Source organism: Lotus japonicus, chromosome 3, assembly GCF_012489685.1.
Source record: "Lotus japonicus ecotype B-129 chromosome 3, LjGifu_v1.2".
NCBI classification, from domain to species: domain Eukaryota; kingdom Viridiplantae; phylum Streptophyta; class Magnoliopsida; order Fabales; family Fabaceae; genus Lotus; species Lotus japonicus.
Window position 1 is genome coordinate 23,094,194 of NC_080043.1, and position 22,408 is coordinate 23,116,601.

A 22,408-nucleotide genomic window follows, 5' to 3' on the forward strand; every position below is an offset into this window, starting at 1 on the left:
CTATTACTCAAAGTGTAGGAACCGTCCTAAAGTGCTTATGTCATAAACAGAGACTTGCATGCTACACATACCCTCCTTACTCCTTAGTCCTTAACCGAATCATATACTTAATCACATGCCACTTAGTTACTCAATGTCCTTTTCTTTTCTTGTTGGACTACTGCTCAATGCTCATACATCTACATAACATTATCTCTTAATTAAGTACTTTTCTTTAAAACTGAAACTGAATGACGAGATAGCATGCGTTTTCTTTTTTGTTTGTTTAAGTAAGGCATGCTTTTAACGTGTAAACTTTGCTTTAACAGGTACGTCTAAATTGTTACCTCTCCCTTTGTTTTGCTTAAACAATCCTCTAACCATACAAAGAGTGATGAAACCAACTCATAACATTTTTTCTTAACTCTACCTAAAATCAAAGTTCAGCTACTTCTAATCTTCATATCTTACCACTATGCAATTAATCTTTGGCCACTCGCAAGTTATAAACACAACACACTCTATTGACATGTTGCAACTCATTAAACTATACCATTAAATGCAAAATATTACATAGCATGTATAATCATTGATGAATCAAAGGCATGCCAAGTTGCCAACATACAAGCACTCATGTCAACGTAGAGTGCTTGCCACAAACTCGCGGAAATTAAATTAAATTAATTAATTGCACTTTCACAAAGAAAGTAAACACTCCTAGCACTCAACACAAATAGCATTAGAAGTGAAACAAAAAGAAAAAAAGTGTGGCCACGATTGGAGCGTGGAAAACACGCACATAAATGAGTGTGAGATAGAGATTAAGGAACTAACTTTCTTGCTAGTAACACTTCCAAGGTTGGAAAAGCAAAGAAGATTTTGGGTGGCTGACTATTTCAGACTGTAACAAAACCACCCATACCCCATTCACTACCAAAAATTGTACTACTATAAATATAATACTTCTGTTCACAGTTCACACACTCTTCATCCATATAAATTACACATGTGTGGGTCTCTTTCTCTCTACTACTACTACTAAACTTGCCTTTCTTCCTTTCTTTCTATCTTCCATATTGGTAGTGAGTCACTGTTTCATTGTCCTGCCCATGATGTTGTCTAAAATGGACATCAATGAAGGCATAAGCAAAAGCATAGAGGAGTTACATGTTACCACCGCGAAGGGGAAGCGCACGAAGCGGCTGAGGCCGTGGTCCCCTTGCGCGGTCGCCGGGGCCGCCGCCGTGACTTCTAGCAGCTCAAGTGGCGCCGCCGACTCGTCCTCCACGATTGAAGGCGCTGATCAAGAAGAAGAAGATATGGCTAACTGCTTGATTCTGCTAGCCCAAGGAAGAGGAGAAGAAAGAGTCATCATCCCTCACCATAATAAGCAGAAGGAAGGTGAGATGGAGAATCATGTTGGTGATGATAACAAGAGTATGATGATGATGACAGAGAAAACCACCAAAATTGGTTTCTACGTTTATGAGTGCAAAACATGCAACCGAACATTCCCTTCGTTTCAAGCGCTGGGTGGGCACAGAGCCAGTCACAAGAAGCCTAAAGCGACGGTGACACAAGAGGAAAAGAAATCGCCACCACCACCACCACCAGCACCGCGGCTAACCACGAGCACTAGTACTCGTGATTTTGAGGAAACAAGGCAAACTCATGTCCCACATCGAGTTTCACTTGAATTGGGTGTCAATTTACATACCAATAAATCCACCAATTCCAAGTTAAAGATTCACGAGTGTTCCATTTGCGGGGCGGAATTCACATCCGGCCAAGCATTGGGTGGCCACATGAGGAGGCACAGGGCGGTGCAGGCGGCGGCGACGGTGGCGGCGTCTACCGGCAACAACAGCGCTGCCGTTCAGATTAAGCCACGGATTGTTCTGGAATTGGATCTCAACCTTCCGGCGCCGGAAGACGATCTCCGGGACTCGGCGTTTCAGATTCCGGCGACGGCGACGCAGAAGTCCATGGTGCTCTCGGCTGCTCCGGCTTTGGTGGGTTGCCATTATTAGGCCAGGGTGGGAATTGGATTTTAAATTTTTAAGAAATTTATATTATTATTTGATCAATGATCATTGTGAATTATTATTAGCTTTACTTTAATTTTACAATTATTATTCCTAATTATTATGGATTCTTTGGAATTGTTATTTTTTCTGGGTTTAATAATAATTTCTTATTGGATATGATCTGCTTGTTGAAGTTTTTGGAATACTTTGAGTAAGTAAGTGGTTAGTGTTCTTGGTTGCCTTTCCTTCACGAAAAGTGAGTCATGTAGATAGCATCTTTATTTTCTTCCCTTTTTTCCCTTCTTTTTTCAATTTCAATGTTTTGGGTCTGTATCTAGTTCTGGTTCAATTTGGCTGTTTCTTTAATTAATGGGAGAACAATGGGTAAGAATTTTTAATGAACTAATTATCATCAAAGATTGAACTAGTAGATAAAATACACATCAATGATTGTATTTCTCACAAGGATGAAGGATGATGGGTTCGGGAACCCACCAGAGGCTAACATCTCTATTAATTGACAACGTGCATTAAGTGTGTGGAAAAAATTTTCTGACTCTATCACAAGAAGGAATAAAGAGCCTTAAGTTTTTTAACTAAATTTTGAATCCAGAATAATCGATATTTGAATTGTGATCGGTTGTCCGATAGTTTAAACAAAAACAAAGAAAAGGGCTCTGACTTAGGGAGAGAGAGAAGGGGGAGAAGAGTGGCATGGATGAGCACGACTACTAGTGTTTGGTTGCACCACAACCACAACCAAATGTCATGGAATAGGCTTCCTTTTTTAATTTTAAAATTATTTAAATAAAGCTTAAAAAATCTCTTTCTCTTCGGGTCACTGTCTTTCTCATCACTCATCAGTTTCTCACTCACTCTAGCAACCACACTGACACCCTGTTTCATTTATTGTTAAGAATAATGGGTTAGTAAGTTAGAAATTCAGTTAGGAAAATGGAAAATACTATAACTGTACCATTACAGCACACCTAATCATATTAAAATGTCACCTTGCTCTAGTTTTAAATCCACTAGTATTACCATATTTCCTGGTCCACTATAGTTCTTTATTAGTTACAACTCTAAGCTCATCAGTTTCACCTCTAATAAACCAACATTTTGTTCAATTATTTCTTTACAAGTCTAAAACCAAACATTAAACTGGTTAAATTTGATTTTTATTTTGATAATTAGCTAGCTAGCTTTGGGATTATCTAGTGGATGTGTAGCCCATACGATGTTGATGCTCCCAAGAAAGATACTGGTGACTCTCTCAGTCTCAGACCACAAACACTTTTAATTAGGAGCTATACTTGGTCCACTATATTTGGACCCATCAACCACACTCTTTAATATTATCTCACTTTCTAGTTTTTAGTTACAAGGTTCAGCCTTACTCCTATTTATGTAGTTCACAGAGTGAAGATGAGAAAATGACAGGAAGAATATTGATAAAACAAAATTCCAATTTTTTTCTCTTCCATGAAAAATAACAAAATGAGATTCGACATACAAAAATGGTATTGATTTGTCTTGATTTGGTTTTCTATCCATAGCACATAATTGTGGACGGTCATGTTTGGATATCAATCAGTGTTAAGATATTAGACTTACTAGGAGGTAGAAAATGAACGAAATTTTATTGATAATGTATCTATGTATTTTTACATTGACTCAACTGATATTCAAACACACGTTATTGTGTATTAATTATATGGTGAGAGAGGTCCAAGACTTATAAGTGAGTTACTTATATACACTAACACTAGTGACTTGAATAAAGTTAGTTATGTGCACGTTTTGGTGAATGCTGGTAAGCGAAGCATGTGGACACATACATTGCGTGGGGTGTCCGAATGCATAAGAAATAGTATGAAAGAGAAGTGATTAGTCATTGACATTAGCACATGTAGGTTGGGAAGTTCCCTCCATGTCGTGTAACCTCCCATTACGTATTCTTCTCTATATAAATAAATAAATTATAAGAAGAAGAAATGATCCTAATATTCTTATATTCTTATTATAGTGATCAGAAAGGAACTTAATTATACCATAGTAATATAATAATAGATAGTTGCTTTGCTTGTTTGTTAGGCATATCCTAATTTCTGGTCACTCAACTCTTGGTATAGTCTGTACTTAACATTCACTCAATTATCTCAGCAATAATGTCACGAACTTTTCGCATTAATATGTGGACACGCTCAATATCAATTTGTAGCCTTTTTTCAGAGAACAAAACCCAGAAAACTCTGCCCATTATGTAAGATAAGCCCAAACAGAAGTCTCAGTTGTGTCGTGTAGTGAAAAAGTTTACTAGTTTAGCAACCCTCTTTGTCTATCTCATTGAATGGTTAAGAACTTAAGATTCTAATGGGTTCATTAAAAATATAAGACACGCATGAATTTTAAACAATTAATAAAAGAGTGTTGAAAAGAAAATGTTGCTAATGCTCAACATTATTGGCATCGTTTGCTACTTTGCGTGCTCCAAATGACCTTTGTGATCCCCTCAATTACCCGTGATGGCAAGGGAAGGCCTGGAGCTGGTGTGCTGACATGTACCACATACTTAATTTGAGGGTAAATAGTTAAGTTGGTCCCTGAATGTGTCCGCCGCCTTCACATTGGTCCTTAAACTTTTAAAATGGCTCTCGCGGTCTCTGAATGTGGCCAAACCCCTTCACGGTAGTCCCTCGGTTAAAAAAAGTTGACGGACGTGAACGGAATGCTGATGTGAAATTTTTTTTTGTCAAGAGTGAAGCTTATGTGGCATTTGAAACCCAGAAAATAATTAAATAAATTAAAAATACAAATTCAGTAAATAAAAAAACTCCTAATCCTAAATTACTCTTCATCATCTCACTGCTCCCTCCCCCACCAAATTAAAATGCGTTTCTTCTAGCATATTCTAATTAAGCAACAACTTTTTAAACCCTCATGTTAAAAAAAATTGAAGCCTTGAATAAAAAATCTGATCTCCGCAACTTTGATCTGTTTCCACTTTCCAGCTAGCTCAGTGATTCATTCTACAAGATCTGCTTCTTTTTACTTCACTGAATCTCAGTTCTAATTCCTTCACTTCCATCCCAAATTGCCATCAAAGAAAAAGGGGAAAATGAAAATGGTAGAGAAGGAAGCAGAGAAGCTAATTTGGGAACACGTAAGAAGCCCTAAATCCGGCGTCACCGCCATTAATGCACCACAGTCACAAAGTTTATGTCTTTCTTCGGTCTTAGAGAGATACAGAGAAGAAGAAATCGTTAATCTCCTTCTTTCATCCTAACTCCAGAAATTCCTCTTCATCTTCTAAATCAATATTTTCCAGATTTTAGAACCCCAAAAACCCATACCACACCGCACCACCACCACCAGCCCCAACCCCAACCAAGTGCGACAACAAGCTAGATCGGAACACCACCACACCGCACCAGCACCACCAACCCCAACCCACACCGCAAAGATGAGGGAAAAAACAGGTGAAAGCTTCAAGCTTTTCAACCTAGACCTGATGAGAAAGCTTCAGATCTGGCCTCAGCACCATGAAAACTAGCACCCACCAACCCCAACCAAGTGCTTCTACGATCGGGAATCTCACTTCTGAGATCTGGGATTTTTCATTCTCAAGTTTTTTACTTGCATCTATGGCTTAATTATTCCAATTTTCCATTCGAGATGAGTGTTATTGTCACTTCTTTAAAAAAACGTGACACTTCCAGAAGATGGTAGGCTGATTCATGTTGGTTCTGGTGTGGTGTTGATGTGATGATGAAGATGGTGAGATGGTGAAGAGTAATTTAGGATTAGAGTTTTTTTATTTACTGAATTTGTTTTTTAATTTATTTAACTATTTTATATTATTATTTTTTTGGGTTCAAATGCCACATAAGCTTCACCGTTTAAAAAAAACTTCCATGTCGGCATTCCGTTAATGTCCGTCAACGTTTTTTAACCGAGGGACTACCATGAAGGGATTTTGCCACATTCAGGGACCGTGGGAGTCATTTTAAAAGTTTAGGGACCAATGTGAAGTCGGCGGACACATTCAGGGACCAACTTGGCTATTTACCCCTTAATTTGAGGAGAAGGTAATTTGAGTTTTTCTTTTCACAACTTGGAAAACAGAGTAATTTCACTAATTTGAGTCTAATAATTTAAGGGGTATTAATTAATAATATTTACAGTGCAAATCAAATTTTCACATACATTTAACAGCGTGTGATTCATTTAAAGTGTAACATTGCGCAATATTTTTTTTTTTAACATGACGAGGGTAAGTCCTAGGAACAAAACACCATAGCTAACCTAAGAAAACCCTGACAACGGGGGATGAGAATACATGAACACCAAAAGGAAGAAGCAGTGTTGCACTAGTGAGCCAGTCCACTACTCAAATAAAATCCCTAGAGACATAGGAGAGCTTGATGCCACCATGAAGGGAGATGTCATGCCTAATTTGGCTAATAATCTCCCCATAAGGATGATCCTGATCACAAATTGAAGAGGCCAACTGAATTGCCTCCATTGGTCAGTTGCACTCAATGATGACATATGCGAGAAGCTATTATCCAAAACGAGTTGAACTGCTGAGTGGATAGCACACAATCCTGCATAAAGAGGGTTTGGACTTTGGAGTACCCAAGTTGTTGCAAAAACCCAATACTCATCTCCATTAACATGGCAATTTTTATGGTGTATGAACAAAGTCATTTGTCTATTTTAATTTAGATTTTTTTTATAAGGAGGGACTAAACCCGAAACAAAAGAGAACCACACACAATGGTAGAACGCGGGAATGAAACTCCCATACAATCAAACAATTTATTAATTTTTTATGTCGCCTCCTTTGTGTTGTCATCCCATAATGGTTGACAAATAAATGGTTAGTGTAATTAGTATGGGGTGGGTTACCATAATTCAAGCTTGGTATAAATTTGGGTCAACCCAGTTCGGCCTAAAAATTGGTCAACCCGTTGTAAACTGGTTCGTCGTGGTCTAAGTTGTAGATAAATAAGAAAATAAATAAGAGTAATAATTTACTAATTTTTAAAATCTTTATGTGTTTTTTTCATGTACTAAAAAGTAATTTTTTTACCTTAATTTACTTTTGAAGATAATTATTGAAAAAGCAATGACTCAAGTTTCATGGGCAAGCCCTGTAGATCTGAGATGATAAATTAATATTCTATGTCAATTCGGCCCAATCTGTGTTGACCTGTTGAGGCCAGACACCTTCTAGAAAAGTGATTTATTTTCTCTGTTCAGAAGCCTTTTAGCTTTATATTAATTTAGGGTGATTAGGAGCTTTTGTACGACCTTAAAGGTTTTTACTTCATGACTTATATATGCTGATTGATTCAGCAGAGTGTGCATGTTTGATCTTCATGGTCTTATGTTTCTGTACATTGCTAATAGCACTCCCTGAAATTTAGTCTCACATGTTGTAAGTGCCGTTTGGCAATCCTTCGGGTTTTATTTCCAAACATTATTGACAAAAAAAATAATTGTGGACCACATAAAGATATTTCTTCCATGGGTAAATTTAGAGGATTACGCCTAATTAATGACTTAAATTATACTCTAGAGTTAACAAGGTAATTCACCTCTAACTGTTCTACCACGCACATCACTATCTCGATTCCAACATACATGATTAGAGTGAACAAGAATCGCCCTATCTTAAAGACCTAAAGTGGTTTGGCGTGCCTACCAACCTCAGCAGCTGAATGGCTAAGATTGATATGCTTGGGAGTATTAGGAAACTCAACTAGAATTGAATGAAGCAAGCATTGTGTAGTTGTTGTCCTTTCTGCTAATTAACAAAGTACATCGTAGTAGCAGTCTTGGTTCATGGTTAGTATTGTGGAGATAGAGACAAATACCTCAAATGCATGAGCTGGTTTACTATATGGCTTATTGTCCCTATTTTTTAGATAGTGATATTCATCACCGACAACATTGACTAATTCTCTTGTCACAGGTGCTAACACTAAATAGTAAATGAGTGATCATGAAATATATATATTTCATTCTCATGGATGATGATTGAACTTAGCTCCAACCTCAGGGTTAAGACTTAAGAGTTAAAGGACAAGATGAGCGGCCAACGCGTCACAAGAGTCGTGGTTCTTATTATCTCCCTACTTCGATGGCCAAAAAATTGGGCCCTGGCCGGTTACTCAACTTCTATTTGTGCTATTAGTGTTCAACAAATTTCTACTCAACCGATGAATTGCTTCCACCTGCTTAATCCTCTGCTCAATTTTCACCATTAACAGGATTTGGTTCCAGAATTCCCCAACCGAACCATTAAATTCTTACTATTTATTTGAGTTTGGTATCCGGCGTCTGAACAAATTATTAATAAATGTGGATCTAATTTTCCCTGTTTTTCATTGTCTTAGTGGTAGTTCTTACTTTTGGTGGAATTGGTTACCTAAGAATTAAGATCTACTTTATTGATTTGGGTTTGGTTAGCTTTTCCGTGGCTACTATATGTTAGCTACACAGTGAAAAGAACTGCTAAGTATAGATTTGGAGGAACATTTGGTCACAAAATTTGTGGGTGTAGTCATGAGCACATGGTGGTATTGTACTATTGTTTGCAAATCATAATCAAAATTTTATGATGTTTAAGTTAAGTCAAGGGTGACTCAAACCTTTGAGATGCATTTCCGTGGTTGGTTCTTATAGCTACTTACAATTAATAGCTGGCTAAGATTTGTCTATAGTTCAACTAATTCAAATTGTGTACTTACAGATGCTAAGCCAGACATTCTGGTTTTGTACGCAGCAATTGATCTTTTCTTTTTTCTTCATGAAAATAATTACTTAGCGGAAGAATAAATATTTCTAATAAAAAAATCACAAATTACCCCGACATCCTTTGAAGTTTATCACTATTGCATTGGTTTCTTATTTATTTAGTAAAATGCACTTACTTTTCTGCCTTCATATACAATTTAGAATAAAGAAATACTCAAAGTTAGCTTAATTATAAACAGTAAGTTAGGATTCCGACGGCTTTTTCATAAGAGACCAAAATGCACGATACAATGTTATTCTATCTTCCATTCCGGAAAAAACTCAATGATGTTTTATCACATTGTTTCCTGTGTTTCGCTTTGTCTATATATCATTTCTGGTTAGAATAGTAGAGGCCTAGATGAATAATGAGAGTTATAATGATAAATCTTAAGGACAATGCAATAATAATAACCTCATGAAAGGTTAGTGCAATGTTCCCAATAAAATGAGAGTGGTTGTTAAATAATTGAGGGAAGTGTGATTATGAAAAATCTCAAAAGAGAGGTTGATGTAATTTTCTCAAAATGAAATTAATAGCTGCACTCAATTTAATTTAATTTTTTCTATTAAAAATGTTATTCTTGGCCAATTGATTTCTTTTTCACTCCATTTAAGATAGAGTATAGAGTTTTTCAATGTGAACATAAAATGGGTTTAATTATGTAAGTACTATGCGGTAATTGGAACAGCAAGTTGCTGTGGTGTAGTGGTTATCACGTCAGTCTTACACACTGAAGGTCTCCAGTTCGATCCTGGGCAGCAACATGTTCTTCTTTATTTTTTCGCATTTTCTTCTCAGACACAGGATAATTTCTTTGTCAATCGTTTCTTATTCCTGTTTTTTCATTTTAATGTTGTCCGAAGAGAGAATATATCTTTACTATATACACTGGTATAATTCTCCACTTCTTGATCTTTCTGCTACATATCAATCAAGGTGCAGGTTGAATAAAAATGTCAATAGCCAATGTGAGTATTTTGGGCGTGCTTACTCTAAATTTTGGTAAGTAAATAAATCCATGAGCAATGTGGATTTGATTTAAACCCTCAAAGGACTTTTTTGGTTGAAACTTTTGTGTCATTTATTTGAACGTGAAAATGAAAAACAAATTAAATAAATTGCTCTAAAAGTGAAGGTGATTAACGAACAAGAGTGAAAAGTTTAAAGAAGGATAAATCAAAAGGGGAAAAAATGAAAAACAACAAGATAGAAGATAATGGCTTGATTGAAGATGTATTCATGCCGAATGAAGACGAATCTTACAGTTTAAGACTTTGTTTTGCCTGGCTGATTTTTAGATTAATTTTTATGATTCAGACCGGTCAATATAATATTCATTCGATTGTATGTTTTTTGAGTCATTTCCATAATGGTATTGGACCTTATGACCATTTTGCATCGATCCCAAGCTTCACAATTTGCATCTCCTGGTATTGGAACTGGTATCTCGCCATTGATAAACTTGAATTTGTTCTTTGCAACAAGAGCTCGCTTCATCGATTTCGCCCAAGAGTTGTAGTTTCTTCCATTAAGAGGTGGATTCACCATGGTTGTAGAAGGAATCTCTCCATAATGAATGTAGTAAGGAGAAATTGGATTTTTCACTGGATCCAGTACCGCATCATGCATCGGATTTCAATTGTTGTTGTTGTTATGTGCTTGACGCATCATTGTAGCGGAAGCTTGAGATGACAAAACCCTTGTTAGGGCCCTGATACCATCTAAGAAATTAGAGAAGAAAATTGTAGAAGAAAATAGATTAAACTTCAATCAGTATATCAATTTCAAGAATAATGTAGAAGAAAATAGATGAAACCTCAATCAGTGTATCAATTTCATGAATAAATCTATTACAAGGAAGAACACTATATATAGTGTTGATTAACCTCTAACTAACTTTCTTTGATCTAACTAACTATATATCCAACTGAAATGCCAGCTCAGCTAATTACACTAACTAACTCTAAATTAACTCTAAACTAACTAGTCATTATTACATTGAGAGGTCCTTATTCTTTTACATATATAGCTCATATATCAGAATTAAATGCCTCACATGACATGAATTTGAAAAAAAGATGCATGTATCAGTAAATTAAATACCATTTTCATATGCTGTAGAAACTCCTGTTCTTACAGATTTTTGCATTCTCAATATGCTTGAAAAGGACAAACATTAAGAATGTCAATGTTACTATTAGAGAAGGCAATACACAGTAAAGGATTAAAGGTAGAAAACAACATAGCTAAAACCCAAATTATTTTTGGACCACCCTATACATACCCCACTGATAGAAGATTAAATCACAAAGTGAAGATTACATTGCACATACATATTATTATTTTTTATGAAAATTGCATGCCTCACAAATATATTAATGCCGAATTTAAGACTCTGAATTATACATTATTTATATTATCTTTATTAAACTCATCACTTACCATTTGGACTCTAAACATAATTTTTTCCCGATGTTAATTAAGATTATCTCACTACAGCTAATGGTCGTGAGACTAATTCATGACTTCATTATCAACCCACTAAATGGTAGAAAATTAGTGAGTTTTTCTATTCAGAAGAGTTGAAAAGTAAGTGAGTTGTTTAACTCTAAACACAAATGAGACTAATTCATGAGTTTTTCTACAAGCTGATATGTGCCTGAAAATTGAAGAATAAAAGAATAGCACTCCTCAATGAATAATTGGCTGGGCTAGATAACAAAAGCTGAAAAATAAAGCAATGCTGCTGCATGAGGCCTTGACTGTTTTGTCGTGGGCCGGGGTCGATCGGGTTATGTCATGCATGCCACCATGACTCATTCATTTCCAGCAAAAATCATGACGCGGCAACGCCGTCTTTGAGTTAGATTGTCCATCTAAATATTTCAAACCAAGCACATAGATTCAATGAAATGTTTAAATTATTAAGGTGAGAATAAAATAGGACTATCAAATATTATATGAACATAATCTATTTCTACAGAACAAAACTAATATTTTATTTTCAAGGGCAGAGAGAAGAAGAAGCGAGTAGAAATAGTGGTGGAAATAGACATGCATGTCGACCAAGAAAAAAAAAAGACATGCATGATCTATGTGCATAAATAATGATGTTAGGGTTTGTTTCATTTGCATAGACAACTTAATTATGTGTTTTTTAGGTATAAATGTGTATTCATAAATTAATTTGAGAAACTTATTTTTATTTTTTACATTAAAGATAATACATTAAATACAAACGATAGGCGCAGATGTCAATACATCAAGTTGAATCAAGGAAATAAGTTCATGAGAAACTTCCTCAATTTAGACAAAGTCACCCAAGGAAAAAAGAAAGCTGGGATAAAAAATCCACTACTTTTTTACCAGTTCTAATGATAAACTATCAATCAAAAGAAATGAAAAAAGAAACCTAAGTTATGACAATCACAAATTATAAAAGCTAAATAAAAGTGTCCCCCCGGATGATCTCTGGTAGGGAATTTGAGAAATTTATTTTAAAAAGCCGAAAATAGGTGTAGTAAACAATTTACTAAGCTAATCTCAAAAACTTATGAAAATAAGTTCAAACATCTTATAGGGAGCCATAACTTATGTACATAAGCTCTTACATACACTTACTTAAGCATTTACGCTATAAGATAAACTCAAATAATCTCCTCCAAACGAGACCTTAGCCAATTTAAAAATATATACTAATAAATAGGGATAAAATAAGCACGATTTTGCCCATAAGAATGAAGCACATTTTGTATTCAGTTGTTAACCGCTTAGTGCGAGCACTCGCGACGAGAGAATTAGTGGTTGTTACGGTTAGTGACGTCCAGGAAGATTATAATTAAGCTAATAGATAGGGATAGAAATAGGTGAAATTTTTGCTTATGGGAATGGATTACATTTTATGACCAGATATTTACCGCTTAGTGGCGTAGGATTAATCTTTTTAACTAAATTGACTTTAAGAAAATCGACCTTACTTATTTATTAATATGATATAGTCTTAATGTATGCTAGATCATATGCCCTTGCTCTCTGACCTATTGCATGTGGGTTTCAAATTAAGCAACATATAATATTGAACAACTCAAAGTAAATTGTTGAATCACCAAATGCGTAAATTAACTGAGATGAGATTATTATAGCTTAAGTAGCGATCTTCACCTGAATTCCTATAAGTACAATTGCGTTAAATACTTAATAGTTTTAACTTAGTCATCCATGTATTCTTCATGCCTTGGGCAGGATTGTGTGAAAGATAGATGTGGTTAAATAAAAAAATGAAACTGTTATGAACTCCAATAAAGTTATACCCCACTTGCAATTTTAATGTTAAATAAAGAATGAGACCCCACTGTGATATTAGGTACATGCAAGGGAGGTCGTAAGTGGGAATGAGCTTCAAGCTATACCTCCCAGTTGACTTCTGAATCTCTACATTTCGTGCAGTATCATCCCACATAAGTATATATCAGTGTACTTTGCTTCTTGCCATTTCATATAAAGGAAACTGGCATATATATATGCTCAATATAAACAATATCTTTCATTGGACCAAGAAATTATTCAGAACCAATCTTCAGTATAGTAGCATTGGAAGATCCAAGCAACATTGACAATGATTTCAAGGCCCACATCCAGCTTCCAAAGTGTCCATCAGGGGCTTCAAATGTTTCCTCCCACCCAAGATTTGGTTTCACCCTCTGTTGAAATGATCTCAGGCTCAGGCTCTTCACCCTCAACAAGCTCCCTCCTTTTCAACCTCTCTGTTCTCAAAGAAAAGCTGAATCAGGTGCAAACCCTGGTGGGTATCATTCTCTCCCCAAATCAAACCCTTCCAGAGTCAACTTCATTAGCCATCTCCAGCATGAACACCACAATTCAAGAAATCATAGTCACTGCCACCTCAATGATGTTCGCCTGCCAACACTTGGCTCTCACTACTGCTACTTGCACCACCAACAACCAATTGCACCACCATCAGCAATCTAATCATGATCACAACAAGGTACCTCCCTCAAATTTTGGCAATTACAGAGATGTCCTTAGTAACATAGGAACAGATATTAGATCAGGCCAGAGTTTATTTTCCAATACTGAGTCAGAGGCACTGGATAGCTGGTTTGGTGAAAGCTACAACAACAATAATAACAATAGTAATGTTAATGATGATGATAAAAGTGTTGCAATTAGTGAAAGCAATAATTGTAAGGAAGCAATAATGTCTCCAGGGGATGGACATGAACCTGTTGATACTGATGATAATGATATAATTGAATTGGATGTTGCTGATTTGTTGGCTAAGTACACGCATTATTGCCATGTTTGCGGGAAAGGGTTTAAGCGCGATGCAAATTTGAGGATGCACATGAGAGCTCATGGGGATGAGTACAAGACCAGTGCTGCATTGAGTAAACCAATTATCAAACACAAGGTGGGCAGTGAGAACTCTTTGATGAGTGTGAAGCCTAAAAAGTATTCATGTCCCCAATTAGGGTGCAGGTGGAACCAGAAGCATGCCAAGTTTCAAGCTTTGAAGTCCATGATTTGTGCTAAGAATCATTACAAGAGGAGCCACTGCCCCAAAATGTATGTTTGCAAGAGGTGCAATCAGAAGCAGTTCTCTGTGCTTTCAGATTTGAGGACACATGAGAAGCATTGTGGGGATCTCAAGTGGCAGTGTTCTTGTGGCACCACTTTTTCTAGGAAAGATAAGCTTATGGGCCATGTTGCTATGTTTGTGGGGCACCACCCAGCTGCTATGAATAGCTTTTCATGTTCAGGGAAAATAGAGAAGCAGGGATTGCAAATGCAGAATGATGGTAGTTCAAGATGAAGGATACACGTTGGGAAACCATGGTGGCTAAAATCATGATGGACAGCAGCAACCTCATTTACCTTTCATGGCTGTCCACCATGATTTTGATTTCACCGTGAATTTTCACTGAGATTATGTGTTTTATATGATTGGTTATGAAGTGGTGCTCTCCTTCAGACTGTATACATTTTCAGACAGTGCAATATATGCTTCACAAGAAAAAGTACCTAATTGATTCTACATTGCTCCTTTCTAGGTGCAGCTTCTGTCTTCCAACATACTCTTCTTGATAGTAAATAACTTGATGATTTGCTCCAATAGTTTGTGGCGCTGGCCATTGGCATGGCATGACAGTACTGTGCAAGAGGAATTGTATTCAGGAAAATGTTTGGTTGACAAATTATATGAGAGAAAAATGGTGAATGTGATGTAGGATATGATGTGGTAGAAATAAAGACATAAATAGCTAGGGAAATTAGGTGTGGTGGCTATTGGCATGCATGGTATGTTTAAAATTCGAGATCGTTGTATTTATGCTAAAATTTTGTACAAAAGTTGGATTGGTGTTCTCTTTTGTGTATCATATACAAATCACCCGTTGTATATTTAAATTGATGAGTTGCATTCTGCTTGAAAGAATTATAAGCGTACCCATGGGACGTATAATTGATAATGTTGCATACAAAGTTTGTGTATATACTATATATAAACTAAGAGTTGTAGGTAGATAATTTGTGAGGTACCTCTTTAATTTTAATGATTTGCTTATCCAAAAAAAAAATGTCCTCTATAAGTTGTAGCTTGGACCAACTTGTTATATATCACCCAAGTTGTAAGTGGTACCCCTTAATTTGACGGTGGTGAAATATTACTTATTCTCACTTATTTTAGGAAAATTCCGTAGAATTTTTGTGTCTATACACCCCAAATAAAATGAGAGATGGAAAGATAAAAGATAGAAAGACAAATTTATGTTATATGATGTAACATAAAAAGAGATATGAAGAGATGAAAATGAGGTTGATGAAGAAAGCTAATAATAGGTAGGGTATGGATATGTTTGTTAGTGGCAAAACTCATTTTTACCGGATTCATAATGTCGGAGCCAAAATTGACAAGGGAAGGTGAATTCGGTTAAGAAAGTTGCCATGAGTGGTCTTTGAGAAGAGTTCACCTACAGCTGAAAGGAAAGCATAAAAGCCCGAAAGGATATGATTCGACAAAATGAGACTGGTGGAATGGATTTGACGCTAGCCAACTTGGGAAAATTAAGAACAAGCCAAGTGTTGGTGACAAAGATGTTCACACCGGTAAGAAAAATTCAAGCTCGAAAGTAGATGTCAAGGTGGCAAGATGACAGAAAGGGTATCCGACGAAGTCCATTCAGCACGTCTGAAACATGAATCAAAGAATTACCGAGTGTTAGCGCTAAAAAGACTTTTGCTGATAAAGAAAGCACACCAGCATCGACAAAAGGCATAAAGAAAGGACTTGGGCTATTTTGGAGATTCTAAGTGTACACGCCGAAGCAAGCTATTTTGGCACAAACCACTTCGGCATTTCTAAACGGTTACAAACCACTTCAGCATTGCCCCGGGTCGCCCATGTGTGCAGCGACAACTCCCTTCAATCTCACCTTTCCGTTTTAGTCCCCCATTTTATCCTATTTCTTCGACCTTTTCGAGATCCGACAACCATGGCTTCCGCGATTTATGTCCTTTGTAATGGTCCTTTGGCTCCCAATAAAGTGGTTGTAGCTATCGTCTACCGCTCTTTCTTTCTTTCATGTTGTCAGATCTCTGGATCTGTCACTCCAAGTCGTGCTCGTATCCTATATATTTTTGCCCTTCCTTGGGTTGTTGCGGCGTCACCGTGCCTTGGTCGATGTGATGCATCAGTGAGGAGCATTGGAGGTGGTGCTAATAAAGAAGGCGTGCCGATGTTGGAGATCTGGGGAGTCCCTTCTGGCAACGCAGAGGCTCTGTTCCCCTACTTCTGGTGCTAAGGGCGGTGGCGACTTTGGGTTTTTTCTCTTCTTTTCTATTGCCGCTCTTTGCTCTGCTCAATGTACCCCTTTAGCCAATCTTGTTGTTTCGTGGGTCTCCTCGCCTTCAGACGCGTCGTCAAGTGCTTCTCCTTGCTCCGTTCGTCTCTTTTGCTTCACGAGTGTCGTAAATTTGGTGGTTTTGGGGTTTTGTAGGATTTCATGTTTTTTTTATCACGGTGCTTATGATGTTGGGTTGTCATGTCTTCGCGGTGGCAAAGCATGTGGATTAAGGCTATCAGTGGTAGCTGTTGGTGGCAGGTTGGGGTTTTCTCTCCTCAGTTTGTCCATCTTTGTATGGATATGGGTTTTGGGATTCTTTTGCAGGACGAGACAATGGTGTATCTTGGAGTGGAGTTTTGAGTTGGTCATTTTCTTTGTTGTGTGGGTTCAGTCAAGGGTGTTGAGGCTAGAGTTTCCTTTCAGCCTTGACGTTCTTCTTAACTTATGTTGTTGCTGAGATGGTCAGGTGGCTATGTTAGGGTTTCCTGTTGTTATCTTCTTCGCTTATAGCTTCTTCTTTTTTCTGCTTGTTGGTCTTTTTAAGTTTTGGATGTCAACTCTATGGCGCTTGGTTGAGTCTTTGTTTTTCAAATGAGGACCTATCATTGCAGAGTAGATGATAGGGTTTTTGGTATGACGATGTAGACGTTTTTGTTTATTTTTTTACTTTTTAAAGGTATTCGGGAAGTGTTCCGTACTAAGAGTCTACTAGTATCTGTACCCGTGTGTCGCACGGATGAATAATATGGAAAAAGAAAAAAATAAAGTTAAGGGTAATGAATAATATTTTTTATATGGTCTTTTTGTTTTAACCGAGTCCAATTACCTTCATGTATGTTTGTGTTATGTTTGATATTTGATTTGATTTTAGAGAGGGCATTATCATACGCAGAATCATGCGCAGATTATAATCATAGGTATAATCTTTCATTCATTGATCACCATGAGTAAAAAGAAAATTAATAAAATATAAGATAAATTTCATTCAAAGTAGTAATACTACTACCCGTCAAAAAAGTAGTAATACTACTAAGGAATTGTTTGGTTGGAGGAGAATGGAGGGGAGGTGAGGGATTTTTAAAATCTAATTTTGTTTGGTTCAAACTTTAGGAGGGGAGCAAAATCCCTCCAACCTCAATTTTCTATTCCCCAAAAGTGAGGGAATTAGAAGAGGAAATAAATTTTAGACAAAAATAACCTTGCACAAATCTCAAAATTCCAATTTTGTATCTTAGGGTTTCTTTTCTTTATTCACATCTTTTATGGGCGCCTATATTTGAATAAAGATTGTGAGATGAATGCTAAGCCTATCAAAGTAAAAAGGATACAGTTGGGACGCAAGACCATCAATGTTCTTCATCTCCTCATTCAATCTGCAAATCCCATCACAATACGTATTAGGAAGTAACCAATTTCAATTTCATCTATTTTTTTCTAATTTTTATATACCGATTCCCCTTAGTTGTTGCATCAAGCACTGCAAGCAAATCACAAAAAGGAAAAAAATCATGACGATTGTGCGGAAATATATATAAATAGAGGAATTAATGTGGAGTTATTTGATTTTTATTTTATTTGTTGCAAAATTTATTTTGATCACTTTTTTGCAATGAATTTGTGAACTTAATTCTGGTTTGTGATGTTGTAGTGACTGCTTAAAATCATGGAGAATAATGGTTGATGAAGAAAGATGTTATATTGTGTTGTTAAATTCAAGTAATTTTAATTATAAAATCTATAGATAAAACTTAGGTCAAGTTCCTTACCTCCATTCCATCAAGTTTATGTGTAATTTTTCATATTTTGACAATAAATTCTTAATAAATGACATTTATTTTTAGAAATAGTTGCACATGTGTCATCACATGATTGGTAAACTTGATGAAATTAATTTAAGGAACTTGATCTAAGTTTCTCTCAAAATCTATTTCCTCCCCTCATGAACCAAATAAAAATAAGTTATTTTCCCTCCGTCCCCTCCTATGAACCAAACATAATAAGTATTAAAATCTCTCCCCTCCTTTCCCCTCCCCTCCCCTCCTTTGAACCAAACAATATGTAATGTAAGTCAACATATCACAATTTTAAAAATAAATGTAATTATATTAAAGTATAGTCATTCTTCTAATCACTCAAATTTTAACATAATTTGGGGGCCAGCCCCTCCATTTAAAAAAAATTAACATAATTTTAAATAGAATATTCAATCCCATGTGTTAAATTTTTAACATAGAATTTATATTAAAAATATATATAAACGCTCATTTGTATTTCATCTTGTATATCATTTTAAGTTATATTATTTCATCCTGTATATAAATGCAAGCAATGGAAAAAGAATGGAAAAATCTCATTTTGCACCGGTGCCAATTTGTTGCTTATGTTGCGCTAAACTAATCAAGCGAAACACAAACTACCATTAAAAAAAGAAGAAAAATGAAATAGTACCCCAAATTGCTTATATTATACACTCTTAGTTAATTATATATCTTCTCTATAACTTTTGATAATCATTAGTTTTCACTGTGTAATGAGTTCTCATTATTCATATTGTATTTTTCAGAATGTTTGCATCATGTAATTTATTGATTTTTTTCCTCCGTATCATTTACTTTCCATTTATAAGTTCTTATTTTCAATCTTCAGTTTTATAATTGGACTCATTCATTTATTAACCAGAACTGAATAATTTGATGTCTTGAGGTAGGTTTTTTTTTTTTTTGATCAGCGATGTCTTGAGGTAGGTGGTGTGATCAATCAATTAGTGATGGGAGGTGATCCCTTTGTCTTTTTTTTACTGTCTTGGAGTAATTTCAGTGAGTCATGCAATAGTTATCAAACCATCAGAAATTTCTCAAGCAACCTCATCATTGCTTACAAAGCTGTTATTAAATTGTCTTTTACCAAACCAAAAATCGTTCATAAAATTAAAAAGATCGAAACACAATACAACAGAATTTGAAAGATAGTTTGATATTAGAGCCTATAGAAGCATAGAGTGCAAAAACTCTAAAACCCAAAACTCTACAATCCATAACTTGATAATCCACACATCTTCACCTTCTTAATGAACTTCAACAACTTAAATAGTGTTATTAGAAACCAGACATTTCTTTTGCTTCTTTGGCTCCGTTGCATATGCTTTGGGCTTGGATCATGATTAAACAATGATATCGTGATTGTGGTCCTATTCTATAGGAACAACTTTCGGTCTTAATATTTGAATATCATCGTCTGCAAAGATATTTCTGTAAGTAGCACATGTATTAGATGTTTTTGCCCATAAGAAACTTGACATTACATATAAATTCAAGTATCCGACATTGAAAGTCTTCAAATAAATCTTCAAACATAGAAAAAAAAACCAGATAAATCTTCAAATAAATGCAAATGAGTGACATTGAAAGTCTAAATTCGGTCTTGAATTAAATGGGCAAATGCTACCAAGTTAGAAAATTTCTCCATATTATATCTTGATCATACATAGAATCAAATCCCTTACTTCGCTCCATGTTTAAGTTCTCCATCAGTAAATGTGCAAGTGATTTGTATCCATTTCCCGAGTTGGTATATTGCTAGCTCTGTTGGAGACATCTTTAATTTCCTCAGACATATTGAGTTGTTGCATATCCAGTAGGGGTTTATTCCTTTTTCTTCAATGCAATGTGGCCACATCCGATCCCTTGCTCTCTCTTACTTCCTCTATTTCTTCACCATACCAAACCTGTATTAGATAAATCAATAAAGCGATGAATATCTGGTAAGAACAGTTAAGCAGCAATTTAAATATAAAAATTATAAGAGTTCTTTTGAATCCTTCATTCATGCTACTGAAGAACATGAAGTGAAAGCTACTAATTCATCATATGTGTCTAAGAAGTTAGCTATTAAAAAGCCTTTTGCTGATGTCTGGGATAATCTCAGAGCAAATTATGTACTAAGGGTTAATAGGGGACATACGAAATTTGGGAAACCTATAAAAATTCCACCCAATAGTCTGTCTACATAATATAAACAAACAAAATTATAAAGATTTGTCACTTCAATCACAGTGTACCTGCCATCTAATAGCTATTTCAGCAGTGTACAAAAAAGAAGACCCATGGTTGAATCAGTTTGTTTGTTTGATTGAAATAAAAGGTTTAGATACTTTTTTCAGAGAAAATACATATAATCTTTAGATAAATATCTCACATGTATGAAAAACCTCCCTTTATAATGTCTGGAACAACCAAATTAGGCCAGCATCCTCAAGAACAATGCAGGCATCTTTGAGAACATAAACTCATCACAAAGTAACGTCAATAGCAAGAAGCCTGCGATGAAGCAAATATCTAAAGTCTAGAGGCTACATTAAAAACAAACGAAATAAGCAATATTCAAAAAAAATTCCTGAATTAATTTTTTCTTTTTGTACGATTCAAAATTAAAATCTGGTTTTAAAAATGAAATTTCAAAATTCAAAAAATATTATTAATTTAGGATTTTTTACTATTTAGTTATTGTTTTATTTTTAATTTAAAAATATTTATATTGAATATATTTTAAAACAAATATTATATAATTTAGATTACTTTATTTCCCTTCATCTCTGCAATTTTTATTTATATTTCATTTTTTAATTTTTTTACACTTGATCAAATTAGTTTTTCTTAAACATGAATTAGTTTAAATAATAGTGATTTGTTTCCCCCAAATAATGGTTTTTTTTTGAAAGGTAATATAATAATGGCTTGAATGTTGGGAACGAACAAATGAACTTATCTCTACATTCACAGCATGGATTTTGGTTTATTGGGAAAAAAGAGGGATAATTTAAATTCAAAACATCTAAAGCTAAATTTAAGCGACTCTTTTAGCTGGTATCAATTTAAATTCAAAAAATATGAATAAGAATAACATCATGTATCGGTTTAGTTAGTTGTTGCGTATTTTTCTTTCTTTTTCTTTTTCTATGAGTTGGAGATGGATGAATATAAGACCAGGTACATTGTTAACTTCAAATACTTGTACTTGACTAAATCTACACTAATCCACAAATTCAGAAGTTAGTTAAAAAAATTAAATTGAAAACCGTATTGTTTAAGTTTTTGAATTGTAGTGTTCTGAAATTTTGGAAAAAAGATTATGTTCAAGGTATACTTAATCAAAGTTTCACATTGATTATTTGTTGAATTTTATTTGATTGACACGTGTCCATTAATTCAGAAGCTCTATATGATTGACACGTAAGATTCTGATGAGTCTTAAACTATATAGTATTAGATTAGATTAGATTAGATTAGAGGTATAAAGGAAGATTCTAACAAACCCTAGCAGAGCATAAAAATAGTAAATGATGTCAAAATAGGATATTCTTTCATTAATGATTCCAAAGGTGTATAGTACAATGAGAGGACCCCCTTTTATAGTGGGTGTTGTCCTTATCTAGAATATTTTTGGGTTTGAGCCTCACAAACGAGGTTCAAACCCCAATGCAAATAAGACAAAACGAGTAAATAAGACAGCTGGCTTGGGACCACGTATCAGGCGAGCATTCCTTTACTGCCCTAATGGTCGCCAAGCACTTTGTAAAATCATTTCCGCCATGTCATTAACTATTTGGACGGACACTTGATCAGGGCAGGTCCGTCCAGTTCAGGAAGGTTTTACCGTAGTAGCTGAATTTTTGCTAGCATTTTTTTGACTTTGTGACTAATAGTGGCGGATCCAGGACCCCGGGATCAGGGGGT

General features: G+C 35.4%; 2 protein-coding genes and 1 non-coding gene across 3 annotated transcripts; all 3 read left to right on the forward strand.

Moving 5' to 3' along the window:
• The first annotated feature begins 947 nt into the window (after positions 1 to 947).
• On the forward strand, positions 948 to 2,183 carry LOC130749047 (zinc finger protein ZAT5-like). The gene has a single exon (XM_057602324.1). It carries the CDS (start codon positions 1,089 to 1,091, stop codon positions 2,007 to 2,009), a length of 921 nt encoding a protein of 306 aa, XP_057458307.1. The 5' UTR covers positions 948 to 1,088; the 3' UTR covers positions 2,010 to 2,183.
• Positions 2,184 to 9,505: 7,322 nt separating this feature from the next.
• TRNAV-UAC (transfer RNA valine (anticodon UAC)) lies at positions 9,506 to 9,578 on the forward strand. Its single transcript has one exon. It is a non-coding gene; the product is annotated as a tRNA-Val (tRNA).
• A 3,690-nt stretch (positions 9,579 to 13,268) lies between these two features.
• Positions 13,269 to 15,240, forward strand: LOC130749738 (protein SENSITIVE TO PROTON RHIZOTOXICITY 2). Its single transcript, XM_057603111.1, has one exon. The coding sequence runs from the start codon at positions 13,430 to 13,432 to the stop codon at positions 14,645 to 14,647; it is 1,218 nt and encodes a 405-aa protein (XP_057459094.1). The 5' UTR covers positions 13,269 to 13,429; the 3' UTR covers positions 14,648 to 15,240.
• The last annotated feature ends 7,168 nt before the right edge of the window (positions 15,241 to 22,408 follow it).